Source organism: Salmo salar, chromosome ssa29 (genome assembly GCF_905237065.1).
Source record: "Salmo salar chromosome ssa29, Ssal_v3.1, whole genome shotgun sequence".
NCBI classification, from domain to species: domain Eukaryota; kingdom Metazoa; phylum Chordata; class Actinopteri; order Salmoniformes; family Salmonidae; genus Salmo; species Salmo salar.
The window spans coordinates 22,329,993-22,341,887 of NC_059470.1; the positions used below are offsets into that span (position 1 = coordinate 22,329,993).

The 11,895-nt window shown below is 41.6% G+C and overlaps 1 protein-coding gene across 1 annotated transcript; it reads left to right on the top strand.

The window, feature by feature from the left end:
* The first annotated feature begins 1,271 nt into the window (after positions 1 to 1,271).
* Positions 1,272 to 11,654, top strand: LOC106590374 (exo/endonuclease G). Its single transcript, XM_014181339.2, has 6 exons — positions 1,272 to 1,538; positions 1,778 to 1,927; positions 2,073 to 2,212; positions 2,400 to 2,476; positions 2,704 to 2,818; positions 10,325 to 11,654. The coding sequence occupies exons 1-6, from the start codon at positions 1,403 to 1,405 to the stop codon at positions 10,808 to 10,810; spliced, it is 1,104 nt and encodes a 367-aa protein (XP_014036814.1). The 5' UTR covers positions 1,272 to 1,402; the 3' UTR covers positions 10,811 to 11,654.
* The last annotated feature ends 241 nt before the right edge of the window (positions 11,655 to 11,895 follow it).

Below are 11,895 nucleotides of genomic sequence, written 5' to 3' on the forward strand. Positions count from 1 at the left end.
TGGAGAATATTGTCATAATGTCCTCTAACGTAATTACCTCACCCTATCCAGTAGTCTACTGTACACTCCCTTTACTGACAGCTGGAGCTGCAATTTCACCCTATCCCATGGCTGTTATCTACAAATGCATTTGGAGTCTGTATTTTAATTTACAATGATTACATCAAGATAGCTAGCCAATAAGAAGTTAGCTAGCTGATGACACTTAATTCACTTAGCAAATTTTACACACTGTTTAGCTACCAGCTCAAACAACGTGGCCTACTGTAGCCAGCTAGCTAATAACACATCGTTTTTTTTACTTTAAAAAAATCGATTCTCCCACTGCCTGTTTTTTGTGTCCTTACAAAAACAAAATAATGTTCAACCTTCACAATATTTTTGGTGGTAGCAAAGCGCAGCCATGTGGACTAATGGAAATGGAGGGAGAAAAGGTGTGTTTGTCACCAGAGAGTTTAGAACGTGCGCGCGTGCTGCTCTCCCCTCTCGCTCACGTGACTCCGCCAATAGCTCTACCTCTCTCAACACTCACTCAGCAACAGCCTGGCAGTCAGCAGCAGGTCACAGTGAAATATATATATATATGTTTAAGATAAATTCTATTGGGGCTGCGGTGCAACTTAGAAATAGACAAAACAAAAAAAAAACTGCGACAAAAAAACATTCACACGCGACATCGTTTTCAAAGTAGCCCATTTAACAGGAAACCCGCGGACATGACAACAACTACAAGGACGGAACAGTGACTGACATGACATACAGCACCCCCTTCCACGGGCGTGTAAGGGGCGGGTTCTTGAAATGTAACACCCAATCAAAATCTTGCGGCTGGGAGCCAGCGGACCATTCAAACCGTTTTTGCTACAGAACGTTCTCTAGACTTCCAAGGGAGATTTGACAACGACGTGATTTGGGAAGTACGGCAAGACGAGAGTGGGTGGAGTAGAAAGTGTTGCTGGGCACATAGACCTCAGTCCCCCATTAAATCACGTATATAGATTCTACAGTCTCTAGTGAGTAACCTCAACCCCACTTTTACTTCAGCACCTGGAGTAGTTTTCTAAGCCAATATGTAAGCCAATATAATAACATCATAATAATATAATAAGCCCATATATACTGTATTGCATATACAGTGTATTTCATTGGGGCATTTATTTGACCCAAATAAAAGTGCAAATGTCACTTAAATATAAACAAATATGGATCATTGTTCATGTTTAGACTGGTATTTCTCACATATCATGAACGTAGGAGACTTTTATTTTGAACATTTTCGAAATTTCGTGACCCGGATGTACTTTTCTTTGTGTTGCCCACGAGACGCTGGTGATAACTTCTACCTAAAAACACAAAGCAACAAGACACATTATTTCAAAGTATTTTATCTGTTGAATATAAGATGACAGGGAATGTTAAATTCTTTAGATTTGTCGGTGGTTTTGTGTGCGGCGCCGCCGTCACCACTGGATCATGTGTGGCAGTGATGAAACTTTACAAGGATGAGGACACAGAGGACCAGAGAGAGCCCGAGAAAGGTTTGCTTTTAAATTAGTATTTAGCTTGCTAAGTTAAGTTAGCCGTCACCTGTAATGAAATTAGCCAGTATACACAGATGATACGTAATGATTACTTAATGAACAATTATCATAGCTGATACACAAGTACCCAATGATTCATATTAAACTTAGCCACTTCAGAAGCCAGCCAAATGTGGTAGAATTTTGCAATATTTGTGAGTTCTGCCTATGTAAATAACATCAATGCTTTGTTACAGTTCCTCAGGCACAGCAGGACATAGGGCGGTATGGCTTCCCCTTGACAGGAGCTGAGATACGATACTACGCCAACCACACATTGTCCTACAACCAAGCCATGAAAACACCAAGATGGGTCGCAGAGCACCTGTCACATGAGAAACTATTGGGTAATAATGTTGTAATGATAATCTAATAATGTAGTCATAATATCCCTATGAGTAAAAAATTTATTGTGCTCACTGGGATAGTCATAGGCAGCTGTTATACAGACATCCTAGATATAGGCTAATTCTCTTCTTCTTGCTGCCGCAGGGAAAGCCGACAGAAAGCACTGTAAATTCAAGCCAGACCCCAGTATCGCAGAACCCTTCACTGCACACAATGCTGACTACCTGGGCAGTGGCTGGTCCAGGGGCCATATGGCCCCCGCAGGAGACAACAAGACCTCAGAGGTACCCAGCACATCACACCTATCCAACATATTGGTGACATTTAGTGTCGTAGGTTGAGCTTGGAGTAATGTCTTGTCCTTAGTTGATGTGATTTACACCAGTGGTTTGTTAAGACCTTTTCTTGTTTTGATGGCATGTGAGGTGAACTGGTCTCACAGAATTCTCTCCTTTCTGTTCCTATTAACAGCAGTCAATGGCTGAAACCTTCTACCTATCGAACATTGTGCCCCAGAACTATGAAAACAACGCTGGATACTGGAACAGGTATATGGGAACCCCCAGTGATATTCATTGCATTTGTTCCACAAGTTAGGTGATACTACTTGGTCCTAGTACTGTATATAAATGGAATGACCTATGCTGAAATAAAACTCTCTTCATCTAAGCTATTGTACCTTGAAGCCAAACTTTACTTATGATCAATTGAATGATCATTTTGAAGTCTGTGAACTGTGTGTTGTCCCAGTATAATAGACTGTTTTGTATTTCAGACTGGAGATGTACTGCAGGGACCTGGCCAAGCGCTTTGATGACGTGTGGGTCATATCGGGACCTCTGGTCCTTTCTGAAGAGGGGGCTGATGGGAAAAAGACAGTGTCCTACCAGGTAACTGAAGCTGTTAGGCGGGCCACACTGTACAGTCCAGGGTGAAGTTTTCCCTAGGTACAGATCTAGGATTTCCCCAAATCCTAACCTTAACCATTAATGGGGGAAATGTGACTAGGGTACAGTGTCCACTCAATGTCAGTGGTTTGTCTGAGAGCTCCAAATGTACTCGTAAAGTATTTAGACCCCTTGACCTTTTCCACATTTTGTTACGTTAAAGTCTTATTCTAAAATTGATTAAAAAGAAAACATCCTCATCGATCTACACACAATACACCATAATGACAAATCCAAATATTTTTTTTTTAGAAATGTTTGCAAATTTATAAAAAAAATATGGAAATATCACATTTCCATAAGTATTCAGACCCTTTGCTCAGTACTTTGTTGAAGCACCTTTGGCAACGATTACAGCCTCGAGTCTTCTTGGCTACGACGCTACAAGCTTGGCACACCTGTATTTGGGGAGCTTCTCCAGTTCTTCTCTGTAGATCCTCTCAAGCTTTGTCAGGTTGGATGGGGAGCGTTGCTGCACAGCTATTTTCAGGTCTCTCCAGAGACGTTCGATCGGGTTTAATTCCAGTCTCTGGCTGGGCCACTCAAGGACATTCAGAGACTTGTCCACGAATCCACTCCTGCGTTGTATTGGCTGTGTGCTTAGGGTCATTGTCCTGTTGGAAGGTGAACCTTCGCCCCAGTCTGAGGTCCTGAGCGCTCTGGAGCAGGTTTTCATCAAGGATCTCTCTGTACTTTGCTCTGTTCATCTTTCCCTCGGTCCAGACTAGTTTCCCAGTCCCTGCCACTGAAAGACATCCCCACAGCATGATGCCGCCACCACCATGCTTCACAGTAGGGATGGTGCCAGGTTTCCTACAGATGTGACGCTTGGCATTCAGGCCAAAGAGTTCAATCTTGGTTTCATCAGACCAGAGAATCTTGTTTTTCATGGTCTGAGAGTCTTTAGGTGCCTTTTTGTAAACTCCAAGTGGGCTGTGATGTGCCTTTTACTGAGGAGTGCCTTCTGTCTAGCCACTCTACCATAAAGGCCTGATTGGTGGAGTGCTGCAGAACCTGTCCTTCTGGAAGGTTCTCCCATCTCCACAGAGGAACTCTGGAGCTCTATCAGAGTGACCATCGGGTTCTTGGTCACCTCCCTGACCAAGGCCCTTCTTCCCCGATTGCTCAGTTTGGCCGGGAGGCCAGCTCTAGGAAGAGTTGGTGGTTCCAAACTTCTTACATTTAAGGAGTGAGGCCACTGTGTTCTTGGGGACCTTCAATGCTGTGTACTTTTTTTAGTACCCTTCCCCAGATCTGTGCTTCGACACAATCATGTTTTGGAGCTCTTCAGACAATTCCTTCGACCTCATTGCTTGATTTTTTTCTCTGACATGCACTGTCAACTGTTGGACCTTATATAGACAGGTGTGTGCTTTTCCAAATCATGTCCAATCAATTGAATTTACTACAGGTGGACTCCAATCAAGTTGTCGAAACATCTCAAGGATGATCAATGGAAACAGGATGCACATTATCTCAATTTCGAGTCTCATAGCAAAGGGTCTGAATACTTATCTAAATAAGGTATTTCAGTTTTATTTTTTTAATAAATTAGCCATTAATGTGAAAAAACTATTTTCGCTTTATCGTTATGGGGTATTGTGTGTAGATTGATGAGAAAAAACATCAATTTAATACATTTTAGAATAAGGCTGTAACGTAACAAAACGGGGAAAAAGTCAAGGGGTCTGAATAGTTTCCGAAGGCACTGTGTATAATTGTTATAATCTATACCCCTCTAACTCAATTCTGGACCTCAAAGACAGTTCCAATGCATTTTGTCATTGTTCCCCTATAATCAGGGACTGATTTAGACCTGGGACACCAGGTGGGTGCAATTAATTATCAGGTAGAACACAAAACCAGCAGGTTTCGGACCTCGTGGGGCAAGCGTTGAATACCCCTGATCTATATACTACATTATACAACGGGTGGGTCTTATCCTGGATGCTGAATGGTTAAAACTCCGCATTCCAGCCAGTGTCTATTCCACGAGTTACCACCGGCTAAAACTATGATGTTAAAATGACTATTTACTCCGTTCCATCTGACTGCGCAATCCACTGTCTCATCAACTCAGCTCATTTATATACTAGATCTGTCTCTCCGACATTTGCAACATTGTTTCAATATTGAAATTCAATCTCCAGCTGTCCTATGGCAATGAACGTGTCGGTAGTCAGGACGAGACAGACAGGCTGGCAGTTTTTCTCAGCCAGTCGAAATCCTGAATCAGCATAATTTTTATGGATATATACAAATAAATGTCAATAGAAAAACAAGAAATGCAACTAGTTTGCTGTCATTCCGGCTTTAGTTTGAAGTGATTGTGTTAGCTGTCTCTTCTGAACAGTGGCCTGGCGAGCGAGCAAATGTTCTATGCCAGGCTAAATCGCACATCATTAGCTCATTGTTATGGATGTATCCCCCAAATAATCACTGGAAAACAGCTTAAACAAACAAATGCAGCTACTTTGCTGTTATTCTGTCTGTACTGTGTTTGACTTGACTAAATCCATAGATTTACTGGCAACCGAACCGATAGAACGAATGACCAGTAGGCTTGTGTAGCAACCCTAGATTTGTGTCGGGACTATATCTTGTGGAAGGATGAACAGGCATGAATAAATTCATCAAAATAATGTTTTTAATGAAAATATGTCCATTATTTGAATATGTTGTTAACCTGTTGTTAACCTATAAAAGTGATAATGCCCTCGAAGCTGGTTGTTGGGAGGAAATATTGGCATGGGTGCTGTTAGGATATATTGGCAAACCGTGCCAATATATTCTCCAATGGCATATACCATAAACCCCCAAGGTGCCTTATTGCTATTAGAAACTGGTTATATATCCTCGAAACACCGCCTTCTCGGGCATCATCGCTTAATTATACCATGACATTGTTGAATACTCGTTTCTAATTGGCTTGAAGGGCATTCTAGAGTGTGCATTATTTAAGCAATAATGCACGAGGGGGTGTGGTATATGGCCAATATACCACGGCTAATGGCTGTTCTTAGCACGACACAATGTGGAGTGCCTGGATACAGCCCTTAGCGGTGGTCTATTGGCCATAGACCACAAACCCCCTAGGTGCCTTATTGCTATTATAAACTTGTTACCAACTTAATAAGAGCAGTAAAAATAAATGTTTTGTCATACACGTCGTATACGGTCTGATCTACCGCGGCTGTCAGTCAATCAGCATTAAGGGCTCGAACCACCCAGTTTATAAATAAGGGATAATCAACGAGGAGCTATGCGTTCTCTGGAGAAAAAATGTATGATGTGGAAGGTGTGTACCACGACACGCTAGGGGAGTGGAACTAACCTTCCAAGGAGTTACATTATTTTCCAGAGAACACATAGAGCCCCAAGTTGATTATCTATTTTATACCATGGCTATAATTTAACACATTTGCAGGAAGAAAGGTGTTCAACATCCACTGAAGTAATTAGCAAGTTCATTAGATAGCTACAGTAGTTGCCTTGGTAACCAAACAAACAGATTTACAAGTTTAGCTAACCAACCTATTAGTCCTAGCTTGCTATTATGAAAATAGAATTCAGCAATGCCAATCATTTCAATTTGACCTTTGCTTCCAAATGCAGCTCAAACATAGAACATGTAAGAATGAACTATAGCCATTGAATTCTATTGCTGATATACTGTGCATTATTTAAGCAATAAGGCACGAAGCAATATGGCCAATATACCACCGCTAAGGGCTGTATCCAGGCACTCCACATTGTGTCGTGCTAAGAACAGCCCTTAGCAGTGGTATATTGGCCATATACCACAAACCCCCTAGGTGCCTTATTGCTATTATAAACTTGTTACCAACTTAATAAGAGCAGTAAAAATAAATGTTTTGTCATACCTATGGTATATGGTCTGATCTACCGCGGCTATCAGCCAGTCAGCATTTAGGGCTTGAACCACCCAGTTTATACCAGTTTATAAAGGGAATTATAAACTGGGTCGTTCGAGCACAGAATGCTAAAAGCCGTGGTAGATCAGACCGTGGTAGATCAGCCTTATTGCTTAAGTAACGCACAGTATATCAGCAGTAGAATTCAATGGCTGTAGTTCATTGAATTCTTACATGTTCTATGTTTGAGTTGCATTTGAAAGCAAAAGTCAAATTGAAAACATTATTGGCATTACTGAATTCGACTTTCATAATAGCAAGATAGGACTAATGGTTTTATCTAAACTAGTAAATCTGTTTGTTTGGTTACCAATGCAAGTACTGTCGCTATCTAGTGAAGTTGTTAGCTACTTCAGTGGATGTTGAACACATTTCTACCTGCAAATGAACACATTTCTAGCTATAAATGTGTTAAATTGTAGCCATTGTATAAAATAGATAATCAACTCGGGGCTCTATGCGTTGTTTGGAAAATAATGTAACTAGCGCGTCGTGGAACACACCTTCACGTCATACATTCTTTTCTCTGGAGAACGCATAGCACCTCGTTGATTATCCCTTACGTATAACATGATGGTTATTTCTGGACATATCACAGTGCAGCTTCTTGGCCACTAGATGTCACTGTTGCACAAAAAATCCCTCTTGTCGATGAAGCCCATCTTCTTTTCAAGTACTTCCAACCCACAGAAAGCACACAAGTACTAAGTTGTTATTTATTCATGGAGACTTTTGTACACTGCCCATATTGTCATTAATAAAATATGCCAACTCTCTCGTAATATTAGTATTACTCAACGTCAAACAACACTTGCTAGATTGTGACAGTGGCTGTTTAGTAGCTTTAAAAAAAAAAAAGTGAATATCTGGATGCTGTTGGCTGGTTAGGTTAGTGTTTGTTTTCTTCTGCGTTAGTTAGGTTTGCATCGAAGCTTTGCCCCAATGTGGCTGTTCTATCTGAGAAAGTGTGCTGTGAGTGTTTCTTTGTCCTCCAGTGAGGCCCAGAGTGTAAACCCACAAGGACAGCCGGTTGCCCTAGGGCAGGGATCATCAACTAGATTCAGCCGCAGGCAGATTTTTTCTCGAGTCGATGGTCAAGGGGCCAGAACATAATTTAGAATAATTTGTAGACTGCAAATTGACCGCAAGACGCCCAAACAGATATAATATTTGACTAAAACTAAAACATAATAATTTCAAACCTTGCTTACATTTGTATACGATCACATATCTCTATTATTCGTGTGAATACTTTGTAACAGATTTTTTACATCAAAATAACTTGGGAGCTGATTTGCTGGTGTTTTTACAGTCTTTTATGTCTACCAATAAAAAATGATAATAAATAAAATAACACTTTTTCGGGGGCCAAATAAAGCCACAGTGACAGGTGTATGGGTTCCCCGCCAGTTGGGGAACCTAGCCCTAGGGCTGTTACCTAGACACACAGATCATCTGCGACAGGGGCCGTGTTCCACCCATTGAAACCCCAAACCCACCTGGGGCCTGAGCTGCAGCAGTGGGGATTAAACACACACAACACACCCACAGTTTATTATTTCCTGTTGCTACCTCTCCAGTTGCCATGGCAGTGCCCCCTGGGTATTGCCAGGCGGTCCTTGTTTCCTGTGAGGGATTGAGAGGTTTAGAGGGCTCCGGGGATGCCCGCCTTAAGTTGGTAGTGCCGGCCTCTAACATCCGCGGTGGAGAGGCCTGGAGTGCAGTGTCTTCATCCCAGATGAACTCCCCTGGAGTGGGGTCTCCCTGTGGTTTATCAGGGGCCAACACACTGTCCCCCCATCAGCAGGAACAGGACTCCCACCTAGAGAGGAGGAAGAAAGAGAATGAGAGGAAGAAGAAACAAAGAGAGGAAGGGATGGAGTGGAGAGATAGCATAGAGAAGAATGAAAGCTCTGTGTAGTAGGCCTAACTTTTGTCCTTATGGGGATATTATATATATACATTACCATTCAAAAGTTTGTCGTCACTTTGAAATGTCTTTGTTTTTGAAAGAAAAGCACATTTTTTGTCCATTATAACATTTAGAAATAAAAGCTGAAATAAATAATTCTCTCTAGTATTATTCTGACATGTCACGTTCTTAAAATTAAGTGGTGATCCTAACTAACCTAAAACAGGGAATTTTTACTAGGATTAAATGTCAGGAATTGTGAAAAACTGAGCTTAAATGTGTATATATACAGTAGAAGTCGGAAGTTTACATACACCGTAGCCAAATAAATAGGATTAAATGTCAGGAATTGTGAAAAACTGAGTTTAAATTTATTTGGCTACGGTGTATGTAAACTTCCGACTTCTACTGTATATATACACATTTAAGCTCAGTTTTTCACAATTCCTGACATTTAATCCTAGTAAAAATTCCCTGTCTTAGGTCAGTTAGGATCACCACTTTAGTTTAAGAACGTGACATGAGAGACGGAATTCTTACTGGTTGGTAAGTGATCAAATACTTATGTCATGCAATAAAATGCAAATTAATTACTTAAAAATCATACAATGTGATTTTCTGGATTTTTGTTTTAGATTCCGTCTCTCACAGTTGAAGTGTACCTATGATAAAAATTACAGACCTCTACATGCTTTGTAAGTAGGAAAACCTGCAAAATCGGCAGTGTATCAAATACTTGTTCTCCCCACTGTATATGTACAGTACCTGTACAGTACCTGTCGAAAGTTTGGACACAGCTACTCATTCAAGGTGTTTCTTTATTTTACTATTTTCTACATTGTAGAATAATAGTGAAGACATCAAAACTATGAAATAACACATGGAATCATGTATTAACGAAAACAGTGTTAAACAAATCTAAATATATTGTAGGTTCTTCAAAGTAGCCACCCTTGATACTATGTCTTTTATGTGTTTATATGTGTTTTATTTTCGGTACTTTCCTTCACAACCCCAATTTTATTTTATGACCTTATGAAGGGAAATGTGATCTTAGTGTACAGTCTGTACTCCCGTTTATTCGAGTAATGTAACCGATTGAGAGGTCTCTCTGATTTGTCAAGGCCTTAGTTGGAGCCCCGGGCACTGGGCAGGTGTGGTGAATGATTCTCCCTTTAACTGAATGGTTATTGCCCCTCTAACAAAGCAATGGCAATGTCCTGTTTAGGTGCTGCTTGTGGATTTGACAGCTCTAATGCAGTTCCACCTCAGACACCATCAAAACAACAGCTACAGATATGCGGATGTCAGCTGAAGCGGATCTGCCTGGCTCCTGGATTATTTGATGTGGCCATTAGAGGCTACTTTAATCTAGAACAAACAACCTTTACCATAAATCAGCGTGGACCTCTCCTTGAGATCTCAGGGCGTTGAAGGCATAAGTCCATCTGTTCTTTACGAGGCCTTCATAAACTAACACTGTCGTATCTCTGAACAGCCTAGTCCACAATCTATCGAGGCACGGGTAGACCAAAATATGCAAAATGCAAAAAAAAAGTGCATTTTAACATGATTTAACGTAATGTGTTGTTATTTGTGCAGGTCATAGGCAAAGACGACGTGGCCGTCCCCACCCACCTCTTCAAAGTCATCCTCGTCGGGAAGGAGCAATCGGCATCGGGCGATTTGACTAACAACCAATCGGCATCAAAAACCTTGGCCCTCGGGGCCTTTGTCATACCCAACCAGCCAATCGGCTTCAAGCGCCCACTGACGGACTTCCAGGTGAGTCTATCGGAACTAGAGAAGATCTCGGGCCTGACCTTCTTCCCCAAAGTGGAGCGGACAACTCCGAGCCTCCCCAACTTGTGCGATAGGGATTCCTGCCACCTGATGGACTTTAAGGATTTCACCTTGTACCTCACGGCCAGGAAGGTGGGCAGTGCCCGCACCACGGTGAAGCTGGAGAAGAGCATGGCGGAGCTGAAAGAGCAGGGCATCGCCCCGGACGACTACATACTCAAACTGTACCAGGAGAAGAAGAAGGAGCTGGAAAACAAAGAGCATAACCTGGCTCATCTTCCTTAGGGCACTAAGAGAAAACATTTTGTAGCAGAAAAATGTAATTAGGGTTTCTAATTGGACAAGTCCACATAGTCCCTCCCGTTTTCATTGGTTTGGTGCCTAATGAACACAACCCTGGATGGAATGTCCATTGTGGCTCTGTGAAACGAGCAACTGGTCAAGTGGCTGTTTTGCTATGGGTTACGTAGTTTGTTAGATTGTTTATTGAACAGATTTTTCTGTATATTTCTTAACGTTTTTTCCCCCATTGGAAAGTGTATTTCCCATGCCAGAATTACAAAAAAGTTTTTTAAAAATGTGGATAGTTCTTTTATTTACCCTGAACAAAAATATAAATGCAACATGCAACAATTTCAGCATTTTACTGAGTTACAGTTCATGTAAGGAAATCAGTCAATTTAAATAAATGTATTGTCCCCCTGTCTAACTCAATCAGCTTATCAGGCTTTTATGGGTACTAATCGTTAATAGAGACCCAGGCGGAATCATGCGTTTCCTGTCGCTACTAATTGCATTGAGACATTTCAATTGGACCGCAGGAAAAGGACACATGTATCACCAGTGTAATGGATCAGTTTGTTACCGAGAAGCACTATGGGTCGCTTTATTGTTTGTATTACCTCATAGATGACTTCAGGACATTACCACTCAACCACTGCCGTCCTCCAAATGGACCAGGCGGATATCAGATATACAGTAGTATCACATCACTAAAGACTAGCCTAGACCCAATCACTCACCCATCATCCACACTACACACACACACACACACACACACACACACACACACACACACACACACACACACACACACACACACACACACACACACACACACACACACACACACACACACACACACACACACACACACACACACACACACACACACACACACACACACACACACACACACACACACACACACAGGATCCTACTCAGCGATTTTGTTATCAACCGTAGCCTATTGGAATCAGGATGAGAACTATTAGCCCTAATGCAGTGTAATTGACAAATGAGAACACATGAACACACACTCTGTCTACTGTACACACACTGTCTGGCAGACCAGAGCTGCATCTCAATAT

Coding starts and splice junctions, on each gene's coding strand:
- LOC106590374 (XM_014181339.2), top strand. CDS start 1,403: ATGACAGGGAATGTTAAATTCTTTAGATTTGTCGGTGGTTTTGTGTGC. Junction 2,213..2,399: donor GAGACAACAAGACCTCAGAG/GTACCCAGCACA, acceptor TCCTATTAACAG/CAGTCAATGGCTGAAACCTT. Junction 2,477..2,703: donor AACGCTGGATACTGGAACAG/GTATATGGGAAC, acceptor TTTGTATTTCAG/ACTGGAGATGTACTGCAGGG.